The sequence below is a fragment of the Balaenoptera physalus genome (genome assembly GCF_965194825.1).
Source record: "Balaenoptera physalus genome assembly, chromosome: 13".
NCBI classification, from domain to species: Eukaryota; Metazoa; Chordata; class Mammalia; order Artiodactyla; family Balaenopteridae; genus Balaenoptera; species Balaenoptera physalus.
This window is the reverse complement of record NC_138892.1, coordinates 96,414,903-96,430,999: the sequence shown is the minus strand read 5'-3', so window position 1 is coordinate 96,430,999 and position 16,097 is coordinate 96,414,903. Positions and strand designations below refer to the sequence as shown.

Sequence of the window (16,097 nt, the reverse complement as noted above, 5' to 3'; positions counted from 1 at the left end):
CTTCACTTTTCTGAACTCCCATTTCCTCTCCAGTAGAATAGAAATAGACAATATGAGCTAATGCATCATCAGTTAAATTTTCTGACTTAAAAGATGCCTTTTCCACTTACTGTGTAATCTTGAATGTTGTTTGGAACTTGAGAGTTCTCTATAAAATGGACATAATAATTTCCTCTCTCCTACCTCAAAGAATCTCTGTGAGTATTAAATGAGAAAATGGTGTGAAAGGGCTTTGTAAGTTCTAAAAAGCATGACATGCATATAAAGTACTGTTAGTAGAGAATGCATAGCATTTCTGAGCTGATGTAGATCACTGGAAGTCAACACTCCATCAGTCTATGATTTACGTTCAGGAAGGCAAAAGGCAGGACATGTAAGGTAATGCTATAAGCTGTAGAGTGTTAGAAGGCCAGCAGGACAGCTGGACCAGCACCTCCACCCAGGTTTCAGGCAGCATGCAACACCCAAGGAAGACAAACCCAGAAAGAAACCTGAGACCCCTTGACGATCTAGGCCAGACCAGGAAATGTTAGTTACTAGTCGACAAGGAGATAGGCACAGAAAATGGGAATAGGTGTATAAAAATTTTCAGGAATTTTACATCATTGCGACATCCAAATATGTGATCGGTGGGCTTTGTTTTTAAACATTTCATTTGTCTATTAATTTACTTTTATTGTATTTTACAAAAGTATTGGTCACCAATGCTTTAGGAAAACAAAATGGACCTTCAGCATTTTTGCAATTGCGGCAAGCTCACAGTCTTGTTGCCTTCACTGAACTCTCTCAGGCAACCAAACTCAGAAGTTTTGAATTAGTCACCTCAGCACTGCACTCTCTCTTTCTTACTAGTCATGTGACGTCATTTAACTTTTCTGTTTCTTTCTTTGTTGGGTAGGGACAAGTCTATCAACTTAAGGGTTGTAGAGGGATGGCAACATAAACTAGGTGTTCAATTAATGGTGGTTAATATTATTATTGGTCAAAAGATCAGAACTCCTGGAGGAAAGGATTTCTGCTATGAAGGCAAGTACCCTCCCTGACATAGGGACTTAAGGGTCTGCAGACAGGGGCTATTTACCATAGGGTTATACTCTGTCACCAAGTGGAGGTTGTTGCTCTGAATGAAATGGCTTAACTTGGTAGCATCCATGCTTTCAATGTCTTCACTCTTTAAATCCAGTTGTTTGTTATCCACCTGGGTCACACAAAAAGGATAACATTGTCACTGTCTTCATGCATCAATAAATGTTTCTAGACTGTTTACCACATGTCAGGCACTAACTAAAGCTCTAAAGACAGAAAGGTAAATAGGAAATGTTCCCTGACCTCTAGGAACACACTGTCCTGTGGGACACAGAGAAGTAAACAGAAACATCACACAGAATGTGGCTAGCGTCATCACAGACCCATTTGTCACCTAAGGAAGAGCAGAAAAACTCCCAGGAAGAGGCAGCTCCTGAAGAATGGCTAATAAGACTTGCTCAGATGAATGAGGATGGGGATGGGATTTTAAATAAAGAACAGTATTTGCCAAAGGCAAAAAGATGTGAGATGCCCATTCTAGAAGCTGCAGTTTGTTTAGCTTGACTCTAGCAGTAGATGTTAAGTGAGGGTAGAAGAGAGACATAGACAGTGGGGTAGGCAGGGCAAATTCCTAAAGAGCCTTGAAGTCAAGGTAAGTAGATTAAACTCTAACCTGAGGGCAAGGGGAGACACTTACAGGATCAGATTTATGTTTTATTTATGTACCCTTCTAATGTGAAATAAAACACACATATAGAGAAAAGCACAAAACAGAAAATATAAACCTCAGTAAATGATCACAGAGCAAACAACTGTGGAACCACCACTCAGGGAAAGAAATAGAACATTACCAGAATGCCTGAAGCCCTATGTGATCCCTTCTAATCAATAATCCATTAGTTTTCTGCCAAAGTGACCATTATCCTGACTTATGATGACCATCTTCATCCTTTCCTTTATAGCTTTACTGCTTAAAAATGCATCTCTTAATGTTATAGTTTAGTTTCATCTTTTTAAAAACATTATGTAAGTGGAAACAAATTATTTTTTGTATGTGTCTCAATTCTTTTGCTTAAAATTTTGTTTATAAGAGCCATCCATGTTATTGCATTTAGCTATAGTTTGTTCATTTTCCTTGCTCTATAATATCCGATTGTATAAATATGCAAAGCATTTATTCATTTTACTACTGATGAAAATTTAGACTGTTTTCAGCTTCTGGTTATTAAAATAAGGCACAATGAACACTCTTGTTCATTTCTCTTGGTACTCATGTCTCTATATCTGTTGGGCATGTATCTAGGATTAGGATTTGATTGTAGGATATGTATATTTTTGACATGTATTTTGATGTGTGTTTGGGAGACAATGCCAAGCTATTTTCTAAAATGGACAATAATGTACATTTGCATCTGTACTGTTGGAAATGTCCCATTGTTCCGCATCCTTGCCAACACTTGGTATTATCCACCTTTCTAATTTTATTAATTTTGATGAATATCTGGTAGTATCTCACTGTGGTTTCACTTGTATTTCTCTGATTAACCAGTTGTATATCCTCTTCTTTGAAGTGTCTGTTCAAGTCACTTGCCTATTTTTCTATTGAGTTGATCCTTTCTTTGCTGATTTGAAGATGTTTTATATATTCTGGATATGAACCCTTTGTGGTTTTATATTATATATCTTTTCTCACTGGGGACTTCCCTTTTAATGGTGACTGCATATGAACAGAAGGTAATTTCAATGTAGTCAAGTTATCAACCTTTTCCTATAACTCATGTGTGTGTTTGTTTTGTTTTGTTTAAAGTGCTTTGACTACACCAAAGTTTTGAAGATATTCTCTTATTTTATCTCCTAGAAACATTATTACTTTGTTGTTCACAATGGATCTAAAATCTACCTGGGACTCATTTTTTCTTCCTTCTTAAACTGATGCTTAGATTCTGATTTTTAGCATTACTCTTCTCTAAAATACACATTAAAATCTCCATATTTCCCTTTATAAGGCTATGGATGCCTTCTAAATTCATAAATTTTATATGTATGTTTCATTATCATTCAATTCAAAACGTTTTCTAATTTCTGTTCTTATTTCTTCTCTAACCTATTGGTAATTTAGACGTGTATTTTTAAATTTCAAAATGTAAGATTTTTGGGTTATATGCTTGTTTTTGATTTCCAGCTTAATTTCTACATTTTATTTTTATTATTTGTCAACTTCTGTATATGTGATATGTGTCCTTAAAATTATGCATATACTATAGTTTTTGAATACAGTATTCTGCATATGCTCATCAGGACACTTAGTTAATTTATAATTCAAATTATATATATATATATATATTTTTTTTTTTTTTTTTGACTAGCTTATTCTCTCAAGAGAGGAGTGTCAGAATCTCCCGGTATGATTGTGGATTTAACCATTTTTTTCTTACAATTCTGGCAGTTTCTTCTTATATATTCTCAAGTCATGTATGCAGATTTAGAATTGGTAAATCTTCTGGGCAAATTAAAAGTGTTGTCTTTATGAAGTGTCCTTCTTTATCCCTAGGGATGCTCGTTGCATAAAAGACTACTTTGTTCATACTAATATACTTATACCAGCATTCTTTTAGAAGTGTTTACATGGCATATCTCCATCCTTTTACTTTCAACCTATCTTTATACTTTACATATGTCCCTATTTTTAAAAACATTGTATCTCTTGTAGAAAGCACATAGTTTTATTTTTAAATCCAGTCTGATAATCTTTGCCTTTTAATTGGATTATTTTTATATAATGTAATTACTAATATATTTAATTAAATATGCATTTTTCCATTGGTTCTGCCTGTTCCAAATCTCATTTTCCTTCATTTTTGGCCTACTTTGAATCCATTGAGCACTTTTTATTATGCCTTCTTTCTCTTTTTTGACTCAGAAGTTACACACGCTATAATTATTCTCCTAATGATCACCAGCATGCGTTACAACATGCATACTTTACTTACCAGAATCTAATATTAGCTGGCAATTCTACCTTCTTCTTGGATAATGCAGACATTAGAACATTCTAATACACTTTACTTCCTTCCAAATCAGTTCGTGGCCCACACTCAAGACTTACAGGCAAAAAAAAAATAAAAATTCCACTCTTTCTATAGAGAAGTCATCTGAGAATCTTAGTATTACCCTTTGAGCTTACTTTGAAGGTAATCTTTTTTGTCTGATTTAAGATTTTTCTCTTTTTCTTTGACTTTCTGTTATTATACTATGGCATGGCTATGGGTAAATTATATAGATGATACATATATATAATTATATATGTGTGCAGGTGTATGTAGTGTGTGTGTATATATATATGTGTATGTGTGTGTGTGTATTTATATATTCATATATGATCAGGGGCTGAGGTGACTCGAATCTGTGCTGCAGCTCTTGGGAGGGCTGATCTACTTATGGTTTATCTTTGATTTTAGGGTATTTCTCTTTAGGGTCCAAAGTAGAACAAAGAATGTCTTACTAGTTTTACCTCCTACTTCCTCTTGTGGTCCCTGAACTCCAACATTTAATTTTCTGGCTCCTTCAATATTGCAAAAATGCTAATAAACCTCTCAGCGTCTCTGCTGCTCCTTCTAGAACTGGCTAAGCCCCCCAGATGAAAAGCAGTCCAAATACAGGGTTCATCTTTTTGGGTTTCCATTTTATTTTAGATCTTAGCCTAGACATACCCCCTTCTCTTGCTAGTTCTCCAAGGTCTTTCTTTAAAATATTTTTTTTGCTCAGCTTTTTCAAAAAAATTATCTTTAGTGGAAGGGATTGTCTAGTTACCTGGTCTGTTATCCCAGATTTGCATTTTAGAGCTGCCTTTCCATGATACTCAGGTATGTTGAAAAGATAAGATGTCATATTGCCAAACATTGCTCCCAGAAGTTTCCCATTCCCCTCCCCCATCTCCTCATGCCCATAAAGACAGAAGATAAAACTTCCATCACCCATAGCAACTATGCCTACAGGTAAAACTGTCAGGGTCAGATCCTGAACAATTCTGCTTCCTGAAATAATTTGGGTCATTTTTGAGATCCTTGGGCCACCAACACTTGAACACCTCCTTAACCCTTTGCCTTTATCTGCTATCTTATATCGGTCCTACCCCATCAGATCTTGCCCTGGATCAGAACCATCTTATATTTTTCTCTTCTTTTCTTCAAGGTGGTCTCTCACTGGGTTAGTTAAAAGCAATATGAACCTCCAAGAAACCCAATGCACTCTTTATGGTTAACTGCATTAATTCTGAGTCTATTTAGTCATATCTGGGTATTTCTCTTATAATCCATTTGTGTTCAATTATTTGTTGAGTGCCTGCTGTATGTTAGGTACTGAGGCCCAGAAGTGCTGACCTCACTCAGATGTCAATTTAATCACTTTATTTCATGATTGTTTTTCACAACCCGAACTTATGAAATACATAAATGCCGAGGTACAGCAAATGTTTGTCTTTCAAAAAAAGAATTTTGAAAAAAATTCATCGAAACCACAGGATATTTTAAAAGGTGAACTCCTTTTGCATATTTAATTGTTTTTAAATTCACACAGTTTGAGTAGAAAGCTTGGGGCAGAAATATAAAAGCAGGAGAAAAATGTCTTCCTAGGTGGAGTTCTTGCCCACCCTTCTCCCATCCCTCTCCTCTAGTCGGTAGAGAAGAAAGTGAACACAAAGGATCTTAAAAGCTGCTTAAGGCCTGCTTTGCCACCTGTCATGTCTCCTTCCTAAGGCTTTGCTAATTGTGCAACCATCAAAATCATCATTGTAATCACAAAACAGTGTCCTTTTAATCTTTAATACGTTTAAATACTTCCTGATTATTTTTCTGGAAACTTGCAGGCCTGGTGTCTAAGCTCAGGGGACAGAGCTGTGGTCTGAGCCAGGAGTTCCTCCCTTTCTGCTCCCTTTTCCAGGCAAACCCTCACATTTCCCAGAACAAGACAAACAGGAAACGCCAGCTCCTCCAGGTGTTTCTGGACTTAAGGAATGCTGTATACTGGAAGCACCGCGGTTAAGCGGTGATAACATTCTCTGAGAAGCAAAGAGCTTTAATAAAAACCACCCTCCTGAAGGCTTTCCAGTTGGTTGGGCTTCTTTGAACGAAACATACCCGGTTACTTCTCTATTTCTTAAACCAAAAACTCTGGAACGTTCATGTGTAGGGTTCCTGGAAACAACATTTGAAAGGAATTCTTCCTCTGTAAAGGGAATTTATTTGCCTAATGCACTGGAAAGAAAACCCAACCCTGGAACCAAGAGTGGGGGAAAATTTTTTATATATTTTGCCAGTTTTTGGAAAGAATTTTCCTTGAAAAATCATATTATTTTTCTCCCCAAGAAAAGAGGCACCAGAATAAAAACAGTAAACAGTAAACCAGAAACAGTAAACCAGAAGGGTTGTCACCTTACAATATAATTTTGAGGTTCTCCAAGAGAATCAGATGTGGATTATGTTTCAGACACTGTGTCCTACCAATGGATTTCATCACTCCTTTTCTGTTTATTAGTATTCCAGCAATATTCCTTTGAATTCTGCTCGATTTCTCTAATTAACAACCCAGCAGTTCATAAGACATATTAAAGTTGTCTTAGTTTACACCAGTTACAATATTAAATATCTGGGCTATCACGGAGAAATCATTTGTTTAACAAATGCCCTCATGTCTCTGGGTTTGTTTTTTCTGTGTTTTTTTTTTAACATCTTTGTTGGAGTATAATTGCTTTACAATGGTGTGTTAGTTTCTGCTCTACAACAAAGTGAATCAGCTATACATATACATATATCTCCATATCTCCTCCCTCTTGCGTCTCCCTCCCTCCCACCCTCCCTATCCCACCCCTCTAGGTGATCACAGAGCACTGAGCTGATCTTCTTGTGCTATGCGGCTGCTTCTCTGGGTTTGTTTTTATAAGCTGCTTAGCTTACCATATACTTGGTAAATATATACTTTAGAAAAAATATTTAAAAATTTGATTTATCTTACTTCTTGCCTTTCTTATCAGTTTATTTTTATGCACTGGTTTCTTCTGATTCTCTGCTTGGAAAGGTGCATTTCTTATAATAGGTTTCCAAGGAATAATTGTGAAAGGCATGAAAGGATGCGTCTACTGTGTTTCCATCACTATCCCATTGGGTCAAAGTTAGGCTAATTATATCTCTTTTTTGGCACGTGGGATCTTAGTTCCCCAACCAGGGATCGAACCCGCAACCCCTGCACTGGAAACACAGAGTCTTAACCATTGGACCACCAGGGAAGTCCCTATATTTCTTAAAATAGAAGTGATTGAGAATACTCAAAATGAGGTAAACATTCAAATAATATCTGAAATTCCAGTTTAGGACAGGCTCATGGTTTTTTCAACATGGGATTACATCTCTGTTGGGGCAACATTAAGAGTCCTATTGAGAGTGGTGAGGATTACTATCACTCTCACAAAAGACAAGCTCTGTCCTCACACAGACAGGTTGTCATACACAACTTACTATTGCTCCATTTTACGTTTTTCCCAATCACATGTATATAGTTGACCTGCACTGTTTTTGCAGGTGATGCGTTCCATAAATACAGCATTTGCCAGTCTCTCATCTCTCCAACATAGCTGTCAACTCATATTCCCACTTATTATTTCAGCTTATTTCTAAACACGTTCTTACAATGGAAATTTACTGTAGGGACAAATTCTGCAATTTCTTTGCCAAAATATGCCATGCCTAGATTAGCTCTTGAGAAATAATCCTGGGGTTTGATTAAATAGTGCCATGGAGACAGAGAAATGGTTTAGGAGAAAGTGTGTTTCTTTTCTTTTCTTTTTTTTTTAAGTCTTTAGAATGAGGGGCATTAGAGTAAATAGAATCTAGGAGTAAAAACATTGGTTTTCTTCAGGGTTAAGTACTGTAGAAAGTCACTATAATATGGTAGAAATGGTAGCTTTGGAGTCGGCCATGCTGGGGATGAATCAGGTGTCTGTGACTCTTTAGTTGTGTGAGTCTAGATACTGGAATCAATCTCATGCAACTTTAGTTTCCTTATTGATAATGCAAGGATAATAATAATAATTTCATCAGAGCCTTGTGAGAATTCAATGGTTGAACCTCGGGGAACACCTGGCAGAGCGCCTATTGTAAATTAGGCAGAAAAGCAAACAGATGAAATTCTAGACCTTAGATGAAAGTAGGTACCAGAAGATTGCAACTGGCTCATGTTTCCCAATGTCAAAAAGAAGAGTCTTAACTGCAGACGTAAAAGGGTCTCCTCATGGGCCTACACAGAGTCCACAGTGACCAACTGGCAGGAATCAGTAAAGACCATGTCCATCAAGTAAGGACATCCATTAGCTCCCAGGCCACCCCTGCAGGACTCAGGAATTGACCATTGTTTCTAAACACTAGGATCATCTTCTGAAGGGCACGATCGCATTGTGTGATGTTTTTTGAACGTGTTAAAAGCAGAAACTAACACACCATTGTAAAGCAATTATACTCCAATAAAGATGTTAAAAAAAAAGTTTTTTCAATGCAAAAATTTGAAATACACCACAATTTTAAAAACCCTAAAAAAAAAAAAAAAAAAGAAAAAAGAATAGTCTTGGTTGATGTTCTTTAAAAAAAAAAGTTATTCCAAACTCCTGAACAATAATCCTAGTAAAATTTGGACTGAATTTTTGAAAGTGTAAACTGAGAAAAAAAATGTTTATCTAAAAGCTGTCACTGCAGAAGCTGATCCTGTCCCAGACCTGCCAGTGGAGTAGGGCAGAAACCGGGGTGCTTGTTTTTGGTATGGGACATAAATAATCTTGTCCCCAGAGGTTCCAAGAGTTCATTCGGAGTACGTCTGTCACTAGTGGGAAACAACAGACAGATTCTAAAGGAGAGCGAGCAGCTCTGGGAAGTCATCAACAGGGCTTTGTAAAGAATAAATTGTAAACAAAGGTAGTGCGTCCATTAGAGGTTGTAAAGCCTGCAGAGACATTGGAAGCAACAGCACTTGTTTTTCTTCCCCACATGTGTATCTTGGTGGTACTAGGACTTTAAATCAGGCTTTCATATGATCTATAAACAAAAAACTGGGAAAGAAGTACTTGTGGATCTGTAGCTAATTAGAATTTTTGTACTGATAGGTTGCTACAAATAGCTCAACAGTACAATGGCATTAGTGTAACCTTCCATATCTTTTTTAAAAAAATTTTTTTACTGAAGTATAGTTGATTTACAATGTTGTGTTAGTTTCTGGTGTATAGCAAATTGATTCAGTTTTATATATGTATATTTTCATATTCTTTTCCATTATGGTTTATTACAGGATATTGTATATAGTTCCCTGTGTTATACAGTAAGCCCTCGTTGGTTATCTATTTTATATATAGTCTGTATCTTTCTCACCAAAGCTCTTCACAGAAGAGTTTGATTTCATCCTATTTTAGAGTGCAAAGCTGCAACTGCTGTCCAGGTGGGGGAAGAATTGCCGAAGGGACTCAGGCAACTTCAGACATATTTTTTGGGAGTGAGTAAGTTCCTGAAACACTTTCTGAGTGTCTTCTAGGTACCAGAGACATACTGTAGACCTTGGTATACAAAGATGAATAAGTCATGGTTCCTGCCCTTGAATAGCTCATGGTCTAGTGGGGTAAAAGGTGAGAGAGACACAGAAATACATGACATGCCTTATAAAAAGTGGTAATTGAAAACAGAGACATGGACATTTAGAGGAATAGTTAGGCCAATTTGGAGATTCCAGGGAGGCTTTCTGAAGGATAAGCTGCTTGAATGGATTCACTGGAATATGAGGGTGAGGCTGTGACAGGGTCCCTGCCGGGAGCTGGCATTCTGAGCAGAGAAATAGCCTGTGTGACGTGGTGGAACTACACTGTGTATAGTTGGGTATTGAGAGTGTAGAGCCCAGGGTGGGAATGTGCTAGAAAAGGAAATGGAGAAGTAGGTAGTGCCACGTCATAAAAACTACATGTTTAAATATCTTGATTTTGCTCTCTTAAGACATGGGGAATATTGAAGAGTTTTTAAGAAAGACGTGTCATCGTCAAATTTCCATTTTATATCCATCATTGTGATACCAGCCTAGAAACTTTAAGAAGTAGTAAGGGGAGATCTATTAAGAAGGTATTGAAAATATTTATGCCAAAGATGCTAAGAATCTAAGCAAGGAGTGAAATAGAAAGAGTGGAGGAGAGCATAGGCCCAATAGGGTAGGAGGTATGATTGGCAAAGATTAGATACTGAATGAACACAGCCATTCAGTAAGACAGTGTTTTAGGGGGAAGAACATGATTCAGCAGGTGCAGATGACAAATTCAGTTTTGACAAAGTTAAGACTGCGGTGCTTATGAGGATATTCAAACGGTTATATCCAGCAAGCATTTGAATCACAGGAGAGGTCCAGGCTAGAGGTAAAACATTCCAAATCCTCAACAAACACATGATTGTCAAACATGAGAAAGAATTATATCACTGAAGGATTACACATTCATTCCGTAATTGATTCGTTCACAGGCAGAGTACAGAGCAATTTAAGGCAGTGAAAATACTGGGATACAGTAATGATAGATTCATGTCATTATATATTTGTCCAAAACCATAGACCACAGAACACCAAGAGTGAACCATGAAGTAGACTATGGAGTTTGGGTGATTATGATGTTTCAGTGTAGTTTCATCAATTGTGACAAAGGTACCACCCTGGAGGCTGATGTTGATAATGGGGGAGGTCATGTATGTATAGGGCAGGAGATAAGAAGAATCTCTATATCTTTCTCTTAATTTTGCTCTGAACCTAAAACTACTCCAAGTAAATACTTTCTCAAAAAGTAAAAAAAAAAATAATTATTCATTCACATATTCATCTTTTCACCAAACATTTATGAGTACCTGCTACATGACAGGCACTTTTAAATGCTCGGTGGTTGAAGTAATGAACAAGGCAGCCTTTGCCTCCATGGAGCATGGATTATATAACCTAGATTGGGAAGAGCATTGGGTCAGGCAGTAGTATGGGTGGAGCAAGAGAATATCCCAGGGAGACGAAAAGAAGAGGTAGACCAGGAGAAGGAGGCTCCTAGGTCAAGGAAAGAGAGAATATTAAAGAGAAAAGAGAGGCCAACAATGTCAAATATGGCAGAAATGTTCAGTAAAATAAGACTTAAACAGTATTCATTGGATGTGGAAATATGGAAGCCACCCTGAACTGTATGAAAGCAGTTTTAATGGAGTGGTATATAAACTAGGTAGTTTATGGGCTTAAAGAAAGTTGGAGACACTGAGTAGAAAATACATTTAAAAGACAGTTGGATGAGGAATATGAGATAGATAGGATGGAGGTGAGAGCGGGAAGGACCTTCAGTCCAGATATCTTGAAACTTTAACTTTTGCTCAGTTTCTCATTTCCAGTGGACTCTGGTGATCTTCACCTTGGTGTTCCACCAACAATGTAAACTCAACAACAAAATAAAGCATCAGAAATCCCTATTTCTGTTATGCCCTCACTATTCCTAGGTACCCTGGCTTTAAACCTCGCCTCCTTTCCATAATTTTGATATCTAATCCTTGCAGGACCTGCCTTTTCTTCACTTTCTACTGCTACCTCTTTGCTACAGGTCCTTAGTACATGATCTATTTTGTCAGCCTAATAAAAGTTCTCTCTACTCTTGTCTTTTTGCCTAACAATCCATCTGACTCATTGCTGCCAAAATAATTTTGCAAACACATTTCTGTTCATATTATTCCCCTGACCTAAAGGCTTGAGGGGCTGCCTAGTGCCAAGCAACTTCAGTGCAAACCCATTTGCTGCTATTCAAATTTCCTCACAATATGGTTCCAATCAAGCTTCTCTGTCTTTTATTCATTCGCCCAAAACATGTTCCCTGAGATCCAGTCAAGTTGGCCTGATCACTGTTTCCCAAGTTTATTTTTTTTTCCCCCATGCTGGCCATGAATTCTCCTCTATTTTGTCCAAATTTTATCTGTTTTTAATCCCAGTTCAGTTGTCTCCTTCATAATTTATTTTGGTCAGAATTCCTACCCTGCCTTTATCATTTGAACCCTTGTAATATTTTATCCATGGTGATGCTCTTTGTATTATAGATACGTGCATATTATATTTACAATCTCTACTATATCTGTAAGATCTATGAGAGGGGAGAATATACTCAATGTGTTTTTATTATCATTATCTTGCATAGCACACAGAGTAGTTGTTACCACATGTTTGATGAATGTAAGTGAACTCTCAAAGGTATGAAAATATAAAATTTTAGAGCTCACAATGACCTTACTGATGATATGGTCAAACCCTTTTATTTTATAGATGAAAGAATTGAAGCCAAAAAATGTTCAGTGACCTGACCAAGTCACATGGCTGGTCGGTGACAAAGCAGTGCTCCAAATCTTATGTCCTGACCCTCAGTCCAGGCTTCTTCCCATTTCGTGACACCATCTGTTTAGGAAGCTTGAGTTGAGCCATCGTCCTTGTCATCATGACTCAGGCAGCACCATTAGTGTTCAAGACCTAGACTCCTTCCTGGTCTCAGAAGTCTGTACATCCACAACCCAAGGAAAAACTGGTAGAAGGCTGGAGCTGCCCACCTGACTTACCAGACGGAAGAGGGAAATGGTGTTCCCAGTAACACTGTAGTGGGCCAGAACCTCGGAGGCAGTGCTGATTCCAAATGACACATCTTGGAAATTTTTCACCACACTGTGGAATAGGGACACTGCTGGTACTTCTAAATCCTAAAAACGAGAAGAAAAAACCCCACGAGTTGTTTTTGGAGGAGAGAGACAGAGAAACAGGCTAGGGAGTAGAAATGTGTTCACTCGTATCAGAAATCATAGTGTCCAGTGAGACAACATTGACCTCTAAAAATGCAGGCTGGATTTGCAGCCACATTCTTGAATTTTCCAGGCTGGGTGGGTTAATAGGTAACTATAACATTGTGGCTAAGCCTGGGACTCCTGTCTGGCTTTACCATAGAACTTGCAGTTTATTAGTAGCTGAGAGGGGTCTCAAAATCATAGAGACCTGCAGCATTGGGCTGCACTATCATTGATATACCAGAGGGGGCAAAAGTTTGGGGAATAATTTGTGGAAGAAAAAAGAAATGCAAAAATCAGAAATAGGTGCTGTCAAAAGGGCCAAAAAAGAAAATAATGAAAATAAGAGAAATTAAAGTGGAAGCTTAGAAGGTTTATTAACAAAGGCTTGTGTAGGATGTAGAGGAACAATCCTCTTTCCACTGTGTGTAAGCCATGAAGATACTGTTCATGCGTTGGTCCAATTCTAGAACCCAGGCCTGCAGGACAGAGCAGGGAAGCCTATTCTGAGTGATGATTCCAGTCCTTCTATAGCAAGCTGGCATTATTTCCCTGCTGTCATGGGACCTTTGTCCTCAGCAGCTCCAGGCAATAAACTATAGAGTGAATGTATTTGTCCCTGACATCTCTCTAGCTAGAGAAGTAGATGTGCTAAGAGAAAAGATCATGGTGAGCCTTGCATCTGGGGTCAAGCAGAGGGAGTTGGCACCTTGCTCATCCAAAAGGGTGTGTGGAGTTCATTCAAGGTTATGAACGATTGTTCATCAAGGCTTCCTCTTTTTTTATTCTGCTCCTTAGAATGGAATTGCTCGTGAATCAAACAGCGACACCCGGTGGTCATTTAAGTTATTGCACCCAACTCCACTTGGCACTCCTGCCTGTCTGAGGGTGGCTGTTTTTGTCTACAGTTCAGATCTCTCATCACTGAAAAATTTGCTCCCTGGTCTTCCTACCCGACTTACATCTCATCAAGGCTATTTCCAGCTGTGTACACAGAATAGACAGGGTGATGATGAGTTGGAATTAATGAATGGAAAGAAGACAAGAAGGTCTGCCAGGAGAGAGCAGGGGCTTGATCAGCTGTGAGAATCTCCAGATGTTACCTCCAGAGGAAGAGAAAAATGATGGAATGATGCCTTCTCCTTTATGGCTGCTTTTCTTAGCCAGGAAGCCAATCTGGAAGATGGAGGCTAACACCTTCAATATATAAAATGCCATCCTTATTCAACATTTCAGAGCAAACAAAGAGAGAGAAGCATGGGGGACTACTTATTTGGTAAGAGGCTCTAGACTGGAGGCAACTATTGACAAATGCGTTGCCTGGATGATAGAAGTTGGGTTACTCTGGCCCCTGCCTCAGAAATTCAGATACTGTCCGAAGCTTCAAAGCATCCACAGATGGGGAGACACAGTTGGCTGTCTCAGAACTCTTGAAGCAAGTGTGAGGAAGACATAATTCAGAGACTGGGAATGTCTAGAAATCGAGAGATCTTGATGGACAAGCTAAAAGCAGACTCTGTACCCTTTGGCTGCTAAGGCAGTGTCATCTGGCCAGCAGGTGACTAACGCGGCTCCCTTAAGGTAGAATATTTCTGGTTCTTTGGAGGGACGACAGCTGGGGGTATCTGGACAAACCTGGAAGAAGCCTATGACAGCCACCTCAGCAGCAGCGACGAAGTCCATGGCGGCTTGGACATCTGTGAGCCTCACGGGTTCCCGGGCGCCGGGACCGTCTAGACAGAGACAGAGGAGGGTGGTGGGGGGAGAGTGCGAGAGAGACAGAAAGTTTGGGCGTACTGAGTAGAGAAGAAGCAGCTCTAAATCATAGGGGCATCTCTACTTTTTCTCTTCATACTAAGGCCAATGAGATTTAGGAGCGCAGTTATCATTCCAAGGCTTTATTTATTTTTTACTAACATGGGGAGGGGGGTGTCCCCACAAGATAGCCTATTTCTGAAGGAGAATGCCAGACTAGATGAGGCAGATCTTTGTCCAGCATCTCCTGGGAAGTTTCCTAGGTTTGGACGACAAATACCCAGAGCCCTAGCATGTTCCCTTCCCTTCTTCCAACAACACTTTCACCCCATGGTGTTCTTTTCTTTTACCTGAGGATTCCTGAACTTCCGCAGCAACTTCCGGGGATAGTTTGCATGTGAAGAGACATAACAGATACAGGCATCTGAACGGCATGGCTCCCATTTTCCTGCTCCTGATCCTGCTCCAAGCCCTGGCCGTGGTGTCTGAAGCTGCCGATTCAGGGCAGCCCACTCTTCAGTTGACTGTGGTGTTATTCAAGCTCTGGGAACTTTGCAGCTGGCTCTGGGATGGGGGACCTTCAACTTCTGAGATAAGAGATGGAGTTCAGTGACAGGGCCTCAGAACAAAACCAGCTAGAAGAAAGTCAGGTCAGTTCATTTAAATAAAATATTCTATGCCGGGTATTGACCTATGCACTAGAGATACAATGATACCTGTGACCTGATCACCTCTCCCAGCCTAGATTGTTTATGTGAAAAATGGGCAAATGAACAGATCATTTAAATATAAAATGGAAAGTGATTATAAAATTGGGAAACTCATAGGGTGCCAGGAGAGGATGAACTAAGGACATTTTAAACACTTGTGGGGTCCAGTGAAGGCTTTCTTCCTGCTGGGGATGCCTAAACAGAGTCCTGGGTAAATAAAATTTTACGAAGCAACGAAGGTGGAAAGGGAGTTTCATGTAAAGAGCCAAAGCACAGAGATGTAAACGTGGTGTGAGAGATAATTATTAGTAATTTAGTATTACCAGAAAAGGGAATGATAAATCCAGGCAGAAAGGCACGCTGGGACCAGATCACAAGGGGCTTTATATTCTAAGTGTAGGAGCTTGTCTTATTTCATAGGTGATGGGAAGCCACTGAAAGATCTTAAGCAGGAGAGAAACAGTGCCTGATGTGGCCCAGGTGCCTGTGGAAATTCGAGAGATTCTCACAGGCAGAGGGATATACAAGTCTCAAACTTAGTAGAAACTTCTATATGATCATACTATAAAATAAAATAAATTGAGATTTCCTACCATTCCTATCCTGAAAGCTCATTGCCCATCGCACTGGAACAGGGGAACAACACTGCTCCCAATGATGTAACACCACGTGTACTGTGCTCTGCCCCAGTTCCTCTGAGGAAACTCATGAATGGGAACCATCCAGTTACCATATTTGTTTGAAGGAAGAAAGCAAAGAA

The 16,097-nt window shown here is 38.9% G+C and overlaps 1 protein-coding gene across 3 annotated transcripts in view; it reads right to left on the bottom strand.

Moving 5' to 3' along the window:
* ERP27 (endoplasmic reticulum protein 27) overlaps nt 1-15,992 on the bottom strand; it is a 32,499-nt gene extending 16,507 nt beyond the window's left edge. For 2 of the 3 annotated variants that reach the window (XM_082421949.1, XM_082421948.1), the window contains exons 1-4: nt 14,978-15,992; nt 14,508-14,605; nt 12,654-12,791; nt 1,082-1,198 (exon numbers count right to left, since the gene is read on the bottom strand). In XM_082421949.1, the coding sequence (XP_082278075.1) occupies nt 1,082-1,198; nt 12,654-12,791; nt 14,508-14,605; nt 14,978-15,071 (447 nt within the window). In that variant the 5' untranslated portion in view covers nt 15,072-15,992. The remainder of the gene's footprint in view (nt 1-1,081; nt 1,199-12,653; nt 12,792-14,507; nt 14,606-14,977) is intronic. The other variant, XM_082421950.1, reaches the window with a different exon arrangement.
* Nucleotides 15,993-16,097: the final 105 nt, after the last annotated feature.